Source organism: Embiotoca jacksoni, unplaced genomic scaffold (genome assembly GCF_022577435.1).
Source record: "Embiotoca jacksoni isolate LCO1_2020_lvr unplaced genomic scaffold, fEmbJac1.0.p SCAF_23, whole genome shotgun sequence".
Lineage (NCBI taxonomy): Eukaryota > Metazoa > Chordata > Actinopteri > Embiotocidae > Embiotoca > Embiotoca jacksoni.
This window is the reverse complement of record NW_027185374.1, coordinates 891,755-911,565: the sequence shown is the minus strand read 5'-3', so window position 1 is coordinate 911,565 and position 19,811 is coordinate 891,755. Positions and strand designations below refer to the sequence as shown.

Sequence of the window (19,811 nt, the reverse complement as noted above, 5' to 3'; positions counted from 1 at the left end):
GGGATTAGGGTTCGGCAGAACCCGAAACAGAACGTTTGGGTTCTACAGCAGAAGCACATTCCTTCGTCTCTGATCTCACTTTTATGTAGCCTTCTTCAAAAAGCAGTTCGTTTCGCTCCAGGTATGGACATTTGTCAAGTCAGATGCCTCTCTCTTACACTGTTACATGTTGACTTTGATAAGTAAGTTAGAGTTAGTTAGTCAGAGTCCCGCTGTGCTGAATCTTTCAAGTTGCCACCCCTGGATGACCTGCTACCCAGTTTCCCAGGAACCTGATCCACTGCTACCGACAAACCTTGACGTTACATTCATCCCTCATAATCTTGCTTCATCTTTCTCTCGCTCAATCATCTCCTGCATGTTGGTTGTATAAGTCAGAGGAGAACACCTCTATCCACCCACTTAACCTCAACACACACACTCTTACGGAGACCCTCTCAGCAGGAGGAAGGAGGGTGGCAGCTGGGGGGTCTGCTGGAAATGGGAGTCTGCTTTCTTCATCAGCCTCAACCTTGAGAGAGCGATCAGGGGTAGTCGAGGTCATCAAACCTCAAGAGTCCGTGGCTCACCTCAGACAAACTTTGGATTCGTAGGACACAAAGGGAGCAGCGTTTAAAGCTCTAAACAAGAGCCATTATTATCAAGCTACGTAAATGTGAGCAGTGTGAAAGCTCTCCATCTGAAGAGTTGGTGGCAGAGTGAAGTGCTTTACTGACTTGCTTTGCTCCCTTTACAGTCTTCGGAGTAGCAAATACTATGAACCTGCGCAGTTAGAAGTAAATGCCACCGAAAACCGTAACTGCTAATAAAGCTACGCACAGCATTTTAGAAGCATGTTTTAAAATGTCAATTCACCTCACAAAAAGATATCCTCTCTTATTTCTAGGGGTATCTGGCCATGCAGATACTTTGGGGTTTTTTTGCCCACATTTTGATCTCTGACTTCTCCTAAACACAACAGAAATGAATGAGAATTAATTTGTGGTGCTCACAGCATTAAAACACTGGTTCAGTGTCAGATATTATTCTCTCTGTAAAAAGATGTTCAAGTGAAAACTGTTCATCTTAAGTATTGCGTTTGGAACGTGATCTTGACTCTCAATACACCACAGTTGTGGCCATTTGCAAAAGGTCTCAGTCTCCTTCAGTGACAATCTGACAAAAAAAGATCATTTTCACCAGGCTGCGCCCGCTTATAGGCTCCCCTGGTAAAAGTTCTTGTTCGAAAATTCTAAAAGGAGCAAGGATGTCATCAGTAGGCTCTTCTCCATCTCCCTCCCTACTTTATAGATAGCGGACAGATGGAACTAGGCTGGCGCTTTGCTAAAGTTAGCCATGCAATTAGTTCACACACTAATTAGCTGTGAGAGGAGCAGAGGCACACCAGATTTCCCCGGTGTCTAAAACCCGTTTCCCAGCCTGAATAAGAGTAAATGAGGTCCTGGCAGAGACGGCAGAATATATCCAAAAATAAAAAGAGAAAAACATGACAGATCATGTTATATAAAAACATTTATGAACAAAACCAGCAATGAGTGATTTAGTTATGGAAAACCTGAATGGATATTTTGATTCTTCTGTGCGGTAGACACAAATATTTCACAACGCAGTGGTAACCTAAAACCATATCTATACAACAGTGGTTCCCCACCTGAGGATTGGGACCCAAGAAGGGGTCACCAGATAAACATGTGGGATTACACAATGAACAATAAAAAATATTTTCAAAGCTTCCTCGAGTATATTTTTTGTTTTCTTTACTTTGTGAAACATATAAGGGCATGTACAAATATTTAAACAAATGAACCAACAACAAAAAATACTTTGTGGTTGAACTACTCAACTGAATGATGTGTGCAACTGATAATGACTGGTTGCAAGAAGACATTGTTTTACCCTCAACCTTTGAGACCATGTGCCACTAAGCCTCGTTCCACCGTTAGCCCTTTCAGCAAAGACTCTTGCACACCACCAGGGGCAGCATCCTGCACCACCAGTGGTACACGCCACCGGTTGAAAATCAATGTATTACATATAACTAAATATTGTATTCATTGAATTGCGAAAGTGTGATTGCTGGGTTTTCATTTTGCTCAGAAGTCTCTCAGACGGACCTCTTTGTTCAACTCTGCTTGGACAAAATGTGGTTTCACTTTAGGCCGAAGGTTCCTGAAAAGGCCACATTCCCACATGCTTGTATTTGTTAGTACTGCTCGCCAAGCGTAGCACTTCATTGGAAAGAAAAAATAACGTCCGGTGAGTGCTCTTACAATATGGGGGCATGTGTTGTGTGAACTCAGTGTACACTGAGGTGAAACTGCAAGCCCAGGAATAAAGAAGGAATATACAACAATTAAAGCTCTGTTAAGGGAGTGCGGTGCTGGCAGGCATCTCACATCAGGTGCAGCAGAGACCCAACAATGGAGCGCTCTGGGCTGGTGAACAGATCAATGTCAGATGTATCACTTATCATGAAACGGGCCCAAATGGTTCACTCGACAGACACTCTGGACACATTAGACATTCATAATGGGCACGAGTCACGAGAAGGTCAACCTGATGCATTCCACCTGATATTACATCCCTGCAATTCGTTGAGGATAGCCATGGTTATCCTCCAAGGTCTTCCATTGGGATCGCCACTCGTTGCTCTGATTGTTTCTGGCGCGGTCCAGTGATCAGGTCACATGCTGAGAGATCGTTTTATAGGTTCTATTTATTGAAAGGGATCCAACCAACACAACCGATACCATAACAGTGAGATGAGTCATTTTGGTTTCTTTCAACAGTTTTCCAGAAGCTAGGCCTGTTCTTTTAGACAAATCCAGAGGAAAATATTTAAAGTTCTCTGTCTCAGACAACATTTTGTAAGAGTCAGGTTTCTGACCAACACACACACACAACAGAGACTTTACATTGTTGTTTCTCTGACAGCGCCGAAGAAAATCTCTGGCATCAGATGAAAGCGGGGGCGGTCTGATTGGGACATTAGCCATTCATGCACTTGTATTCCCCTGGAGGGACGGGATCAGGAATCCCACCCATTTACCAGAAAAAGGCAACGTCTCAACGAAACTGATCCAGATCTGAGGGATCTGGGTGGAGTTCTGCTTAGCTGTTTTTCTTTCACTTAAAACAGAACTAAAACTAAATCTTCTTTTCCTACAGTGGTGTAATGTCACAAAGGCATTACGTCTTTCTTTTACAGGGATTTTAGCTGACACTTCTCTCGAGAGTGAGTGACATTTGAGAGAAACTGTAGATGACAATTTAAATAGAAATACCTTTCAAATCTCTGAGGTAAAAACACACCCATTCTGAATCACATGTTTTTGTACGATCCACCAAGCATTTCTCTAAAGTCTTCTTTCTGTAGATAAGTACATATTAAATATCAGGAATAGTTGGCCCCTCAGCCAAGGCGTGAAATACTTTCTAAACACCTACACATACAAATAAGGCATTGTGTCATATGATTCTCACCAGTAATAAGGACAGAGATGTTTTGTTGCTTACTTTATGTGTTGTCATTGTTTTATTGTTGTTTTTACAAATGAAAATGCTGTAACTCTACTAAAAAAAACACATTGTAGTAGTCAGGCAGACATAGTGGCAGTGTTGTCAGACAGTTCAGATTTGTCTTCTCTGTTATTGTTTCTTTGTTTTTATTTATTTTCTTAATAGTTTAGTTGATAAATATCTATACTCAGTTTCCTATTCACACATCCAGCAAGCACAAGGAAAAAATAGATTTCATTTTAGAAAAACCTCATGTAAAAGCCAAATGTATGTCCAATATTCAGTGTCTTCTTTGCTCCATTTTGGTCTCTACCAACTCATGAGCAAAGAATCATGGAGATGGTCAACTGAACTGGAAGAAGCCTGTCTGATGTCTCAACAATATGAGGAAATATAAACTGTATATCAAAATAAAAAGTTGGTGCTCAACCGGTAATTTCAAACCTTTGAATGAATTTGAACATCCTCCACAAATGTCTTTCTAAGCTTTTCTTTTTTATGCTGGAGAGCTTCAACCACTTCAATGGCTTTACATAAGCAATCCCAGGTCCATATCCTACATGCAATTTACCCTCCACACACGGATCCCCGTGATTCCACCCATGACCGTCACTGCAGAGAGACCCTGTCTTTGACTCCTTGTCTCAAGTATCAACAACAATGCCCCCACAAGCCCAGATGGAGAGCTATAAATCATGGGCCCACGCACACCCAGGAGAGTCCATAAATAGAGTAACAGTTCTGAGGGTTAAGACATTGCAGCAAGTCCCTGGTCCCCCAAGGGTCCCGAGGACTGAGGCAGCATGTGAGCCACAGGCCCATAACGCTCCCATTCTTTCAGTGATACAGAGCTTTTTTTTTATACTCAAATTTTGAGGGAAAATCACACACAAGAAACACTTCCATGAACCTTTTCTTCAATTATGAGCAGTGATGATAGTGGGCTGTCTGAAAGCATTCTGCAGTGACAAACCAGATGTTTGGGTGTGGATTGTTTGGGTAAGACAAAGAAAGAAAGTGATAACAACAGACAGGGACTGGGAGACAAAAATATATTTTCAAGTAATTTATGGCATTGTTTTTAAATACATGGAATACCAGACAACTGGGTTTTTTCCACACAACCACCTGATACTTCAAGTTAGCAAAATAAACTTCTAGGAATTTCTCGTTTGTCCTTCAGCTTTTATTCAGACCAGACTAAACATCCCTTTTCTTTCATTTTCTTGTCTATTCTTCATCACTTCCTTACAAATCAGTGCACTGTAACACCAGTCGGTTACAGCCAGCATAAGCCACATACAAATGCCAGACCATGGGAATTGATACATTTATTCAGTATTATAAAAGGGGTTCAAGCACGGTCATACAGTCTGCACGGTCAGGCGGTTGTTGCAAGTGTGTTTCTGTTAAACCCCCATGAGTGAATCTATTTTCTGAGGCACCTCTGACACTCATCTGGACCACAACAATGCCCTCTTTCTCCTCGCTGCCTCACGCTTCGCTGGCCTGTCTGAATACGACCCAGAGCGAAATAATCCATACCCCTGAACCCCCGCACAGCACTCACATATATAGAAACACGTATGTTGGTACTTAAATGGTAACATGTGTTGGAGCTCACTGAAACATACACACAGCCTCTTACAGAATTTATAAGCACCAGCAACTTTTGGCCAAAGCAAACAAATATAAATGATATAGTAGCATTCACACAGAAGAGCAAATGAAGCAGACACATGCAGGAATGGGAGCAGGTAAGACACATAATACATGCAAGAAAAGTAAAGCTCAAGAATGGGAATAAAACTCAGACAATTTAGAAATATTAGGCTGCCCCCATGTGGAAATTGTTAGGAAGTACACAAACTTTGCTTCATGTGTTTTCAATTTTACACAAAGGTTGGAAAAAAAAACATGCTCTTTTTTGGTTCAACTCTTGAGTTTGTCTTACACATGGACATTCCCATAAAAAATTCAACATATCGTCTTCTGAAATAAATTGCTAACAGACACTTGTAGTTTCATCTTAAACCTGCTGCTTGGAACAACTCTGTGTGGCAGTCTAAATTCTGTAATAATGTGTACTTTTAACTTGGTCAGCATAGTTGTAAATATTCACATAAAGTCTATTTCACTATTGCAGATTTTAAGTCTATCAAAACACTATTACAACTTCCGAACAACTCATGACACCTTCAGTATTTGCATTCTGTTTAATAAGCCTATGGCCATGTGGTCTTTGACATGGAAATACACACAAAAAACACAAACAATGATTTAGTTTATTAGAAATTAGGGTCAGATGTTGGGCAAAGTACTGTACATGTGGGTTTGATGTCAGACATGGCAGAGTAAGAACAAAGTATATGTAATAAAGATATTTGTAGCCTACAGGAAACATGTGCTGCTTTGTTTTATTATCTCCATGTAACAGCATGTATAAATGTGTGCATGTTTTTCTCCATGAGCTTGTAAGCATTTTATCTGTTAATATTATACCTCTACAAAGTCTTGTCAGAGGGAAATATATGCAGATATGATAAAAAGAAAAATGAGATGTTAATTTGAGTTCATCATGGAAAGCCTGCATATATGTTTGGGAAACAGGACGTGTAAAAGATGCCTTCCTTTATTACAACTAAAGATTCTGATAAGCAGCATTCAGGGTTTCAGTCTAATATAGCAACTTCCAGACTATCGTCATTGCAAGTGGATGTTGTTGCTGTGAGGTGGGCAGACCCACTCTGCTCTGGGCAGGAGCCGTGCTTCACACAAAATCCAGATTATCTTCAGACAGCATGTTGAGACTTCCCGAATGCTCACCATGAAATAACCACAGACACAGGCAAGAGGTTTTTGTTTTGTTTTGTTTTGTTTTGTTTTGTTTTGTTTTGTTTTGTTTTGTTTTGTTTTGTTTTGTTTTGTTTTGTTTTGTTTTGTTTTGTTTTGTTTTGTTTTGTTTTGTTTTGTTTTGTTTTGTGTTGTGTTGTGTTGTGTTGTGTTGTTGTTGTTGTTGTTGTTGTTGTTGTTGTTGTTTGTGGGAAATGATATCAGATAGTTTTGTTCAATGTAGTAGTTCATATCATTTCAGTTTTTCATTCTACTTGCTCTATTGTGCTTTTGTCTGTTGCCACTAATGCCTCATGTTGCTTTATGCTTTAGTTAAGAACTGGTGTGGAACTTTTTTGCTTTTGCTTCCCTCTGTCACTCTAGCTCACCCCAAACATGTCTTGTGTATGTCTAAATGATCAGACGCTTCTTGCTGCTACTTGTTGTTGTACATGCAACAAATACGATATTGTCTGCTTTTCACGGTGTCCAGTGTCTTTGCCTTGTTGTAAAGTAAAGGACCGTATTTTTGTTTTATTAAAACTAAATCATTGCTGGGTCATTCGGGTTTGTGTTTAGTGGCTGAAACTGTGTTCCAAATGAACAAATCCTTACTGCTCGTCTGACAGAGCCTATGTTTACGCCACTGCATTTTAACCTCAGAATAAGTCGAGTCTTCCCCTAACTCTGGCCTCCAAAGAGCAAGTGGTCTTCTCCTGATAAGAGATTGGGGATGGTGAGGTCATAATGTAGACTCCTTATCTGTACAGCCATTTAAAGGGCAGTTGCCTTTGCCAGCTCTTTAACATGCTTTTAACCTTGTTGAGTTTTCGTCATCACTCCAATGCATTTTGTCATTTTACTGTTAAATTCTGGTGAAATGTATATATATATAATTGGTGAAATTGAATGCAGATCACCAGTATAATTGCTGACAGCTTCATAATTCAAGTTAACTAACTAGCTGTAATTACCTTAAACTAAATTCACAATTTACACAATAAACTGTATACATTTTCCCAGCTTTTACATGGCAATAATCTGAGCCAAATTTTATGGGTGAGTTTCTTTTTTCTTCTTTTTCTTTTTTACATGCCTGAATTAGTCCCAAGTTAACTTGATGTTTTGCAGCACGAGTATTTTTTTTTAGTGGATCATCCTTTACCAAATGAGCCATGAGAGGGCATCATTTCACAATCTTCACTCAGAAACTCATTCCATAGATTTCTAAAGAACTATATCTTTGATTTAGCACGCCACTTAATTTATGCCCCAGCTCCCCAGCAAACAAGCCACCATGGGCCCCCTATGGGTTCATGGTGGATATTGGCGGCAAGGGCAGTCCACACATTTATACCATCGGGCCCACTGTGTGTTGTTACATGTGGGCTGCCTAAAGACTTTGGCCTGTTGCCGTGCCCATAACCTATTTTTCCCTTTGGGCTTGTGCCCTGCATTGGACCAAAATTTCACACTGTATGCGGGCCCCACGTGGGCCCAAGCTACGAGGCCCCTACAGGACAGCCCACACCAGGCCTAGAAGTGTGGGGATTGTGCGGGTTGCCCAGAGGGGCCCCAGAGTTTGGGCTCCGTCATGACCGACTTTACACTCTGCATGCAGGCTCCATGTGTGCCAAAGCTACAGGGCCCAAGTGGGAAGCCCACACTAAGCACAAAAAACTTTTGGGCATCTCTTGGCCAATATTTGCTGGGACCACACCTCCAGAGAAATGGGCCCACACTATGCCCACCCTTTTGGCTCCTGACTTGGGCCCTATAACTTGGGGCCCACATTTGGCCAACATTTCACGATATATCCAACCCCTATGTGGGCAGTTAATTGACACCAAACCCAAAAGTATGGGGATTGTGCCCCAATTGGTCCCCATGGCTTGGGCCCTGCATGTGACCGACATTTCACACTGAATGCCGGGCTGAATGCCAAATTTTTCAGGCCACAGGGGCCCCACACAGGACTCAAATGGGATTGTTTGCTGGGGCAGTGCATTAAGTAGGTAAACAAATGAGTGCCAGTACTCCCTGTATTCACATTCTGAATAAAAGATACTAGTACAAGTTATTTAATCAAGTGAGACAACCATTTCACTTGATAAAGTAACAAGACTCCATACCTATCATGTGCCTGGGCTGTGTGTGAAACGCCATTCGTCGGGAGTCATCTCTCAAAATAGATCAAGCCTTTCTCATTGCAGCTGTATTTGTCAGATCTTTGCATCCTCTCTACATCCCGTGGCACTATCTCAAACTAACCTGTGTTAGTCTACTGTAACTGCGCTACGCTCACAATAGTTCAACACACAGGAGTAGAGAGATTACATTGTATGTGTCAAGGCCACCCGCAGATGATTCACAAGGACAGGGTTAATCTGTCTACTAAGACAGCAAGCAGTGAATAAATTTGGGTAGAGGGAAGAGCCACATAATCTGATCTCCCGCCTGCTGCTCATTTTAGCCAGCAATGGTCTGGACTAGGAAGGGTTAGCTTCCCTAACTGGATTACAGGACAGCACACGTCAGTGAAAAGGCCTGTAGGCACACATACACATACACCGATAGACGGACACACTGCATACGCAGGTGCGCAAGTAGAGATTAGTCAGATGTGCATTTTTCACCCCCTGCTAGGATCTTAAACTCCTTACCGGCTGAGGGACACGAAAGTTGTTGTGGCAGCTCTACACTTTTGACTTCTAACAGCTATTTCTCTCGCTATTTGAATCCTTTCCACCCTTTGACCTTTTGCAGTCACTGACTGCAGCTAAATGGTTCCCTTTTGTTCTAGATATCTGTTTTACTGAAGTCTTACTTGAGTATTGGGTGGCTGAGAGTTGCTACAACAGGAGGATGGAGACCGTTCTGAAGGCAGACGCAGAAGCTGAGGGCCAGCAACCAGATAACTCCCAAGTTAGGCGTTTGGACACATCAGGCTTTGAGGTAACTGCAGACCGTCTGGAGCAGCTTATGAAAAGCATGGAGGTGCTGCTGTCGGACGTGGAGCAGCTGCGGAGCCACTGCAGCCACCAGGGATCTGAGCTGGTGCGTGCGGCGGTGGACCTCAGGCAGCAGCAGGAGGAGCTGAAGGAGAGTTACTCTGAGCTTTCCCGAGAAATGCAGGAGATCATGGATACAGTGGACGACCTGTTGAGCACCAAGAGTGCCTTTGAAGCCAAAGAGAAGCAATCACAGAAACTGAGCCGGCAGCTCTGAGGGACAGAACGTGACTGGCAGATTTTGTTTCTCATTGCAGAGAAAAACAAGACTGTGTGTGTGGTTGGGGAGGGAGTGGTTTTGGATTTGTATGTGTTAGATAACGTTTGGGTGAGATGGTGAGGTTTGTAACAATGCTTTAATGCAATTTTTGAATCGTATGATAGATATTTTGCTGTGCAGATTATTTTAAGTAGGTCTATAGTTTACAACCACATTCACTGAAAATGAATTTGTACTATCCTTGAGTATGTATCACGAAACTTAGTCCAGTGAATATCATGCAATGGTAAACAACAGGCCCCAAAACTAAATATAAAACTGAATTATGCCCTTGCTGTCGTAGTTTTAGTAACAGTAGAACATTAGGAATTTAACAAAGGTACAATTTGTTGCATTGCTTTCATGATGGATTGCCAAGTGCTTGAAGGTGGTGACAAGATCCTGCAGGCCTGTGCTGCGTGTCAACTAAAGATTTACAATCACTTCTGTTGTCATCATTTTCTTCCTACCCACACGTCAGCTTTTCTTTCTGTCCCTTCTGTGTTATAGAAAGATTAAAGTATATATTTTACTCTTGGTGGCCCGGGTGGTTCCTTCAGCCTACTGACATTCTGGCACAGGAATGTTGGTCATCACTGACTCTTGCTGGTACATCTTCCATACTCTCTTCCCGTCCAGACCATGCTCCCCTGTGGTTTCTTACTAAAATAAAACTTAAGGCGATGTTTACCTCCTGACAGCTCTTCTGCTGGGACTTATTGGTCTGTATTTAGTGGTTATGGGATGTGTGAAAGGGACAATCAGTGGTCAGTAACCTGAAAAAGAAAATCAGTGAATTGGAAACTTTTGGCTTTCTTTCACCCTCAATCATATTTTAATGCATTTCTTATGCAAAGTCTTAATAAATATTGTGGCTTTAATATAATTCTACTGAAATGTGTTTTTTCTTTCTCTTGTATTGTGCAATGTACCAAAACTTAATTACGTTCCCTTTCTGCAGAAAATTAGAAGAGGGCCTTTTGGAAATTCTTTAAGAAAAGCATTTCTGCTAATAATAAGAACTGATGTAAAACTACAACATAATTCTCTGAACTGTAAACATTTTGCTACAAACAAAAGAATTCGTTCCTTATATTTACCCTTAAAAACAGAAGTAAAAATCTTTTGGGAGAAAGAAAACCTGTGTCTGTCTGTGTGTTTGAAATCTGACACTTTGTGGGCTGTGGTGTTGGTGAGCAGAGAGGGCGAGAAGATAGAAAGCTGGGTGTCAGTACCTACCTTCACTACTAAGGTGCTTGTCCCTCTGTGCTGCTGGTCGACTCGTTGGGAATTCATTTCAAGAAGGTAGGACAAAATACAGATTTTATGAGATTTGTTATATGCATGTTGTCATCTATCTTTGCACATTTGCTACATGTTGTCAACATTAGAGAAGAAATCCTGGAATTTAGGATCATCTGACAAGCATTCATGTCATAATAAACAAAAACATAAACACATCTGTGTACACATCATTTGTATTAAATGGAAGTACTTCCATTGAAAGTGGTGTAATTTAGTTGCTATCGTCATCAGTTGTTCAGCAGTCGCTTCTGGTGAACATGAACATCCTCCAAGTCCTGGGGCTCCTACAGCTGCTGGCTGTACCTACTTTTACAGTAAGTCTCACCTTTTGCAATATTGATAATATCAAACTACCCGCATGTCTACATCAGTGATAAATTCTTGAGCACAGATTAAAATTGCAAAACCTTTTCAATAAGATATGTCAAAATAGAAATAGCTAAATATGTACTATGACACCAGTGATGTTGTTTATATGTTACAGAGGGTTTATTCAGATGTTATGCAACATATAGGGGCTAGTTTGTGGTTAAATGTTCCAGCTTCTATTTTAGTGTCTCTAGCATGCTCATAGTGTGTGTTAGTGGTTCGTGGTGGGCTTTGATATGGTGTGTGAGAGCACGATGTGTTCCCAAGGCTGAGCGAGCAGGAGTTTTACTGCTTTTTTTTTTTTTGTTAATGTATTTTCTTAGTTGACACGGCCAACCCATGACTACTGGGGAGAGTTTGGAGCCTATGGGCCCTGTAGCCGTACCTGTGGCACAGGAGTGGCAATGAGAACCAGGAAATGTATCACTTCAAGGTAAGATATAGAAATGTAGGTGGTAAGGATAATAGAAACTTTACGTATGCCTACTCTTTATGGTTGGCAAAGATGATTAAAACTCACACTAATAGCTCAGTCACAATACATTTCATATGTTAAATAACATACTGTACAAACTTAATTACATTAGTTGCTTTTCATCTATCTCAAAATAAAAAAAAAATAAAAACCTCATAATTTCAAAGTAAATTGTTTTGAAATAGTGTTTTTATATTATTTTTAAGTTCTCTCTAAATGGTTAACACCTGACCAATTAAACCAAATACATTCAATAAGAAAACAAGATAGCTGATTTGTATTGAAATTTTTTTTTTTCCTTTATCCTGCAGGACAGATGGTGGACATAACTGCATAGGATCCTCCAACTCCTTCCGCACTTGTAATATACATGTAAATATCCTTGGATCCTTTGTGTATGATTAATTGTAACAGCATTAAAGTATCCTATTTTCTATAATACATAACATTTCATTTTTCTGTCATGGTAGGAATGCCCAGTCGGATCGAAGGACTTCAGGGAGGAGCAGTGCTCTCAGTTTGACAGACTGGACTTTCAAGGAAAAAGCCGCACATGGGTGCCTTACTATGGAGGTATGTGACCTATTACAGGTCTGTACAACCACATGAGCTGAATTAAGATAAACAAATACTTTCCATTATGTAATATAATTCTGGGTGTCAGGTTTACCAATCTGTCAGTCATATTAAATAAAGAGTGGCATCACCGTGGTTGTGTCTTTTCTTTTTCTGACCCTCACTGTATAGCACTGCACAATATTTCAGTAACCCTGCCATATTATGGGTCCGAGTAGGACAAACCATTCACTAAAAATTATGTGTAAATACCATTTGACCTTGGTTTCTGATTTCTGTACTTTTCATATTTTAGCAACCAATCCATGTGAGCTGAACTGTGTCCCAAGAGGGGAAAGTTTCTTTTACCGACACAGACCTGCAGTGGTAGATGGGACACCATGCTATGTGGGCCGCACTGATATCTGTGTGGATGGTGTGTGCAGGGTGAGTTTTGTAGTTAAGATTTAAAGAAGATTTAAAATTGGGGTTTTATTTTAATCCTGCCTCACATTACTGTGTTTTAATAACTCTTACTCTCTTGAAAGTTTGAGCTCCACTACAAAATGATATGTACACAGTCTGACCCCAGAAGGCTGTTTTCAAATTCATATGATAAAATTGAAAAGATCCTCTTATTCGATCTAAAAACTTCAACTTTTGAAATGAAAAATATTGCATATTTTTTTCTATGAGTGGGGAGGTGTTGATGCCATATTAAGAAATTATAATAAAAAAGAATAAAATGATGATTATTGTATTGTAATGTTTATGTTACCTTCCTGGATGGGGATGTTACAGCACCTCTTAATTTTTTATCGTTCCTGTGTGTTGGTCTAAATCAGACACATTGTTCATCATTTCTCTCCTTTCAGTTATTGACCCACGGAGAGTTTATGGGCTTGGACGAGGACACCAACTCTGTGCACTCCGCTGTTTCTGTTGCTATTGTCCCTCATCCAAGAGAGACATTCACATACGTCTACAAAACTGGTGTCTATGGCGAGTGCTCTGCCACCTGCAATGGAGGCATGCAGTATCGCAGTGTGGAGTGTTGGGTTCAGGACCCATCGAACCCCCGTGTGGTGGAGGGGACTTACTGCATTACCCAGCGCCTGCAGAGGCCACCGAGTCAGCAGGCCTGCAACATGCATCCATGTACTGCAGAATACAGCGTCTCCAGCTTCAGTGTGGTTTGTATCTTACAGCAAAGAACTTTTACATTTTAACCATCATACAGTGAGAAGACATGTCACAATATGTTTGCCTTGAGATACACTGAGGCTTATGTTACAATTTGTTTTTCAAGATTTGTTGTAACAACAAACAATAATGCAACATAGAACATACCAGATATAATCTTTTTCATCTATGACCTTTACGCTGTGATATAAAAATTCAATTGGTGACAGGATTTGAATGTGTTGTTGCATTTGTTGTACAGTGTTCAGTGACCTGTGGGGAGGGACAGCAGACGAGGGAGGTTTTCTGTGTGGGACCAGCAGGTGAGCGTCTGGCTGACCGTGCCTGTAGTGGACTGGCAAGACCTACTTCTGTCCAGGCCTGCCGCAGACCTGCCTGTCACACACACATAACCTGGCATGTGACAGAGTATGGATTGGTAAGTGTTTCGTACTGAAATATTTTGTATTGCTTCTTTATGTCCACATGACAATCCTCTCTTGTCTCTGCAGTGCACTAGAAGCTGTGGTGGTGGTGTGAGGGAGAGGAGGGTCAGCTGCTTTGATACAGATTTGAACCCGTACCCAGAGGCTCGGTGTGGATTAGACAGGAGACCCATTTCTGTGGAGACATGCAACTCACAGGCCTGCCCTGAAGTGCAAAGTGAGCAAAATCTGAACTGGCAACAATATTTTTAAATATTTGTGCGTTTTTGTTAATATTAACCTTGTTTCTCTCTAGTGGTCCCAAGTGTGCAAGATCCAAGGGCAGGTGGAAGCACCATGAGAGGATTTGTGCCTTATGTTCCAGGAGAAACTTCAGGTCTGTAGAGTACATTGAGAATGTTTTGTGGAAATGTTATTATCTTTGTTTGCATGCTCGAGCATGAAATTATTTTTGCCTATATGTACATTGAGTATGTGTACCCAAAGCAGCAGTAAACATTATGTACAAAGAATTTCAAAAATGTATGTGCAGATAGTTATTTTAGTTTAGTTGTTGACACTCAAATATTATTTTTGAATGAGTGTGTCTTCAGGCAATAAAGAAAATGTACACTTGCTGTTTTTTGTAATCGTTACTGTCTAGACATTGATTGCACTGCTTTTGCATTGCTTTCTAATCCCTCGCTCACAAAAACAAAACCTATAAAGTTTTCTAGCAGCCTTAGAGGTCATTAGATTCTAAAAAAATATCCATAACAAATGCCAAATGTAATTCTTAGCCTTCTAAGAAAGAATAGGCAGTATTTTCACAGGTCTATGTCACATCCAGTAACAGTATGTTGAACCTAATTGATGTATACTTGCTTTAGCTTCAAGACCAGATACAAGCATTGTGTATGATCCCTACCCTTCAGTGGTGGGTCCTTACTGTGCGCAGTCGACATACGGCTGCTGTCCTGATGGCCATACCTCTGCAACTGGACCCAGGAACGAGGGCTGCTCACAAGATGACTGTGTTCGCACCAGGTAACGAGCTTCCAGATCCTATCCTTGTAATATGACATGAATTAAATTGATGAAAGGCTTATTGGCTCAATAAAATATTTTACACATTGAAAAATGTGCTCATTTTCAGGTATGGTTGTTGTTTGGATGGGGTGACACCAGCTCAAGGATTTGGAAGGGCCGGATGTCCTGAGTACCAGACGACTGTGGTAGGAATCACATCTGTTATCCATCGTAATACACTGAACTCATGAAAGTTGTTAAATAATGCAGATTACTGACTGATTTTGTTAATCAAAATCAGTTTGCCTTTTTAAAGAAGACTTTATATCACAGCCTCTATTGCATACATTTGTAATATTATTGTCTTAATCTTTGTCTCTTACGTTTTCCAACACTTTGGAAACAGTAAATCACTGGAGTATTTAATATTTATGACAGAAATTACCCACTATAATTGCTCTTTACCTGCTATACACGCTGCATATACTGTATCTTCTAAACTGACCAGACATACAGAAAAAAAATACGTTCTCTCTCTTTCCCTCAATCTCATTCAGCATCTCCAGTCACCCCCTGTCGCACAACCCACTAGTAATGTGTGCGCCCTGCCTCGTGACGAGGGCCCTTGTGACACTTGGATGGTCCGATTCTACTTTAACTCTGGCGCAGCCAAATGTACCGAGTTCTGGTACGGGAGCTGCCAGGGCAATGCCAATAACTTTGTGTCCCTGGCGGCATGCCAAAGAGAGTGTGGGGGTGTGGTGAGGGATTCCACGTCCACATCTCGCAGAGGGACCCCAAGAAGAGGAGCTCCCATGGGCCTTCTGAGAGCAAGGGCATAACCGTGCTTACCATTAATACCCCCAATACAATGGATAGCTCATGTGCCCCCACCAAAACAAATAAAATGCTATTTTTACATACATGTACTATATATCCAGATATATGAAGACACATATAAACAAAAGCATTGTAAAAAAAAAATAGCCAAATTCTACTTTACATAAGTAAACATCTGACTTACCATTAATATGACCTCGATAATCATTATATATAACACAATCCAAGCTTTTTGTTCTGATATAATTTTGACCTCTGTGTATTCATTTGTGTATGTTGTCTTTTTTGTCAGGGCTAAAGTGACATAGTGTGATTACTCAAGTTAAATCAGAAATCCAATAAAAATTAAGCTGCCAGGTAACCTTGAAATTGTTGTGATTTATCTCTACCTTTTTCTGCTCTTGTAGTGTTTTTTTATTCAACAATTGGTCTAAAGAAAAACACGGTAGCATAAAGCAATGACATTTATGGAGTAAAATAGTTTTGATGTAATAGAAGTACTCATTTTTTGTTATTCTAAACTTCTATCCCATTAAAGATACGAATAATGCCCTTACTCCGCTAGTTATTTTACAGTTTTAGTCACTTGCTTCTTTAAAAATTTGAATTTTCCACGCAAAATGTGGCCAAAATGATCAGTTTCTAGACTGTCGTAGTAGAGACTCATATAAACCGGCTACAACATTAAAATTGTAGCCACACATTTATGCATCAATAACAATAACAATAATAATAATAGAATATATTCAAACATAACACTGCCATAGCAATTAGGATTATTTTTACTTTTTGCTGAGTACTTTTTCTTGAAGCATATTTAAATGCAGGACTTTTACCTGTAATAGACTGTTTTTACTTTATCGTTTGGCTTCTTTTACATGTTTCTCATCGCAAACAATATGCTCCTATACACATTAAAAAGAAAATAATCCGGCAGTTTTAAAAACGAGGCTTTTATTTTGAAGCCAAACCTTTCGTGGAGGGCACTTCCTTTTACAACCGGAAAAGGCCTTGCTTCACATCCCTGAATATTTTTGTACAAATAGCTTCATCGCAAGGAGAATTTATAAGTGGTAAACAGCGACTTTTTGGCAGTTTTCTATCCCCAGTAAATAGAGAAGGTCTGCGGTGAGCACAAATATGGTAAGTGGGTCTTGTTTTACGTTTTAAAAGGTGATAATATTTTAGTATTAGCCACAATAGCTCTTGATAATCTATCATAGCTAAGCTATCAAGCTGCGAGTCAAACGTTTACTACTTTTGTCCAACACGGATTTGAACCCGCAGCTGTTTCCACCTCGTTTTAAACATGCCTCGTATTTGCACCACTTTTGTCTGCTCAGCCTGAATATGGATTGATAGGTGTTTTAGTAAAAGCTTGCCTCATAACGTTTAACGTCACAACCAACGTTTACCTCCATCAGAAACACGTCGTGGTGCAACATCAGCTGTTGGTGGTTGTTTCACATCGAGATGTGGTGCGACAGGAAGAAGTTTGCTTTCATGTGTAATTGAGCATTTATTGATCATTTTTACAGTCGCACACCATTTTGCTGGTCCAGCCGACCAAGAGACCAGAGGGCCGCACGTATGCTGACTACGAGTCGGTGAATGAATGCATGGAGGGTGAGTCCAAACATCTCCTTCATCAACCCCTGGATTGGTCCTCATCGTCCTTGGTGTCATAGATTTAAGATAAAACGACACTCTTGTCAGCAGCTGCATACATTTGATTCATCATATTCTTATTGTTCTTTATTCGTTCAAATTTTGCTCATTTTTGTTGTAGTCAGAAAAGACCAAACTAAATCATAAACAGATCCGACTTCACACGAGCATCTTCTGAATCCAAAGCTTCATTCGACCTCTGATCTTTTTCAGAAGCTACACAGACTTAACAACAGGAACCATTTTTGAGTATTTTGGTCTGTCTGGATTGTGAGAAGAAAACTATGAAAACGAGCGTGTTTATTCGTCTGTGGAAACTATATCTTAGTGGCACGGTGTGGACAGCAACAGAGGAGTAAACTACATCAGGCTTTGGATACGCAGAGAGAATAATTGTTAGTGGGATTAAGTAAATGCTGATTTTTGTCTTTTTATGGGATTTGACTATAAAAAAAAAGACCGATACAGGAGATCATTCCTGTCCACCGCTATCAGACGATACAATAACTCACCTCTGGTCAACTGCGTCACCCAACAATAATACCGTTGGTTGTTTGTTTGCTTGCTTAAATCATTGCATTGTTATTTAGTTAGTTTAATTATTCCTATTTAATCACATATTATTCTATTTTATTGTAAAAAAAATTGTGCATTTTCATATTTAATATTTTTTACTGTTATTTTTATTGCTTTACCTGCATCTATAATGCTATTGTAGTGGGAAAAAAATGCCCCCTTGTGGGATTAATAAAGTGTCTGTCTGTCTATCTATCTATCTGTCTATCTATCTATCTATCTATCTATCTATCTATCTATCTATCCTCAAACAAAAAAAGTGTAAACAAAGTAATTACATTTTAAGTTGTGTATGAAGCATCTAGATGCTGTTTACTGTGTTTGGGTATGATGGTACAATGTTTGGTATTTTAACAGTTTATGAAACTACTTTTGTTTCTTAGTTATTTCTTAATGTGACTTTTATCCTTATCCTTTTGATTTTAAAAGTGCTGAAAACAATTAGTTGATTGTCTGAGTTTATAAATTCAGTTTCATAATTTTATTTCCTTTTATTAATGCCTTATTTATAGTGTCGCTGTTCCTTTTAGTGAAATCTGTAGTGACATTATTGACTTTACAGTCTCTGTAATGGACCTTGTTACATTATTGAGAAATCTGCTCTGTGAACATGAAGTTTATCTATTATTTGCTGCATTTCAGCTATTTTCCTTTGAATCACACTGTTGTAAATGGTTTTGCCTCCAGTCAGCCTGTCCTGCACCTCTCTTCCAGGTGTTTGCAAAATGTATGAAGAGCATCTGAAGAGGATGAATCCAAACAGTCCCTCCATTACTTATGACATTAGTCAGTTGTTTGACTTTATTGACGACTTGGCAGATCTGAGCTGTCTTGTGTAAGTATGAATTTGATTGAAAGCCAACCTTGCACTGGTTGTATTGATCACTTCCAGTAAACATATTTTCTTTTAATGCAGGTACAGAGCAGACACTCAGACATACCAACCATACAACAAAGATTGGATTAAGGAGAAGATATATGTCCTGCTGCGGCGTCAAGCACAGCAAGCGGCAAAATAAAGGCATCGGTGACAGGTTGTCCTGCGACACACACCTGGAAGGAGTTTTTGCTGCTCTACAGTTGCACAGCGTCTTAAAGATCTGTGTAGTAGGACAACATTGTCTTTTTGACAAGGGGAGTATTTTTATTTTATACTATACATTGGGGGAAAAGAAGGGGTTTGAAAAATGGGGCAAAGTGAGACATTTTGGGCTTTATATTGAAATGGCTTCATGCTTGGCAGCATACATATGTTTGTATTTTGTTACACTATGAAGAGAACGGGGCGAACGGCTGCAAGGACTAACTTATTGATCAAGGGAGGTACCTGTTTGAAGAAATGCTCCACATGTTTTTGTTTGTCAGATTTTTATTCCTCTGATGTCAGTTTCCCTAAAAGTTATGTGATATGTGTTTTTATATCTTTACTCCGTAGTTGGATTTGAACATTTTGTGGACTTTTGAGTGCAGCTGATTTATTTTTGAGTCTGATCAACGTGTGGAGACCGACGCTCCCGTTAATCGAAGTCATCCCAGAAGTTTCAATTTCCACAATTTATCTGTTATCATTGTTATATTGATGACCCATTGGATGTAAAATGCTGTTTTTGTAAACATTTTGTTTTCGCATGACACCGGATTTCAACTCTTATTTCTGTTTTCTTTGATTTAAGCAAAAAAAAATAAACTATTGTTTTCTGACCCGTCTCACCTCTTGAATATACAACCACGAGCACAATCGGTGAAACCGTTTTCTGCAGGGTTGC

At 39.9% G+C, this 19,811-nt stretch overlaps 2 protein-coding genes across 3 annotated transcripts; both read left to right on the top strand.

The window, feature by feature from the left end:
* The first annotated feature begins 10,830 nt into the window (after nt 1-10,830).
* paplnb (papilin b, proteoglycan-like sulfated glycoprotein) lies at nt 10,831-16,162 on the top strand. 2 transcript variants are annotated; one of them, XM_069158121.1, is made up of 13 exons: nt 10,831-10,926; nt 11,158-11,240; nt 11,619-11,728; nt 12,082-12,142; nt 12,241-12,343; nt 12,642-12,772; nt 13,201-13,518; nt 13,770-13,946; nt 14,020-14,170; nt 14,249-14,329; nt 14,868-14,979; nt 15,089-15,167; nt 15,519-16,162. In XM_069158121.1, exons 2-13 carry the CDS (start codon nt 11,184-11,186, stop codon nt 15,801-15,803), a joined length of 1,665 nt encoding a protein of 554 aa, XP_069014222.1. In that variant the 5' UTR covers nt 10,831-10,926; nt 11,158-11,183; the 3' UTR covers nt 15,804-16,162. The 2 variants fall into 2 exon arrangements, with proteins under 2 accessions (XP_069014222.1, XP_069014221.1); XM_069158120.1 differs by having other exon boundaries at nt 14,823-14,979.
* A 645-nt stretch (nt 16,163-16,807) lies between these two features.
* On the top strand, nt 16,808-19,746 carry erh (ERH mRNA splicing and mitosis factor). Its single transcript, XM_069158119.1, has 4 exons — nt 16,808-16,944; nt 17,340-17,427; nt 18,760-18,880; nt 18,962-19,746. Exons 1-4 carry the CDS (start codon nt 16,942-16,944, stop codon nt 19,062-19,064), a joined length of 315 nt encoding a protein of 104 aa, XP_069014220.1. The 5' UTR covers nt 16,808-16,941; the 3' UTR covers nt 19,065-19,746.
* Nucleotides 19,747-19,811: the final 65 nt, after the last annotated feature.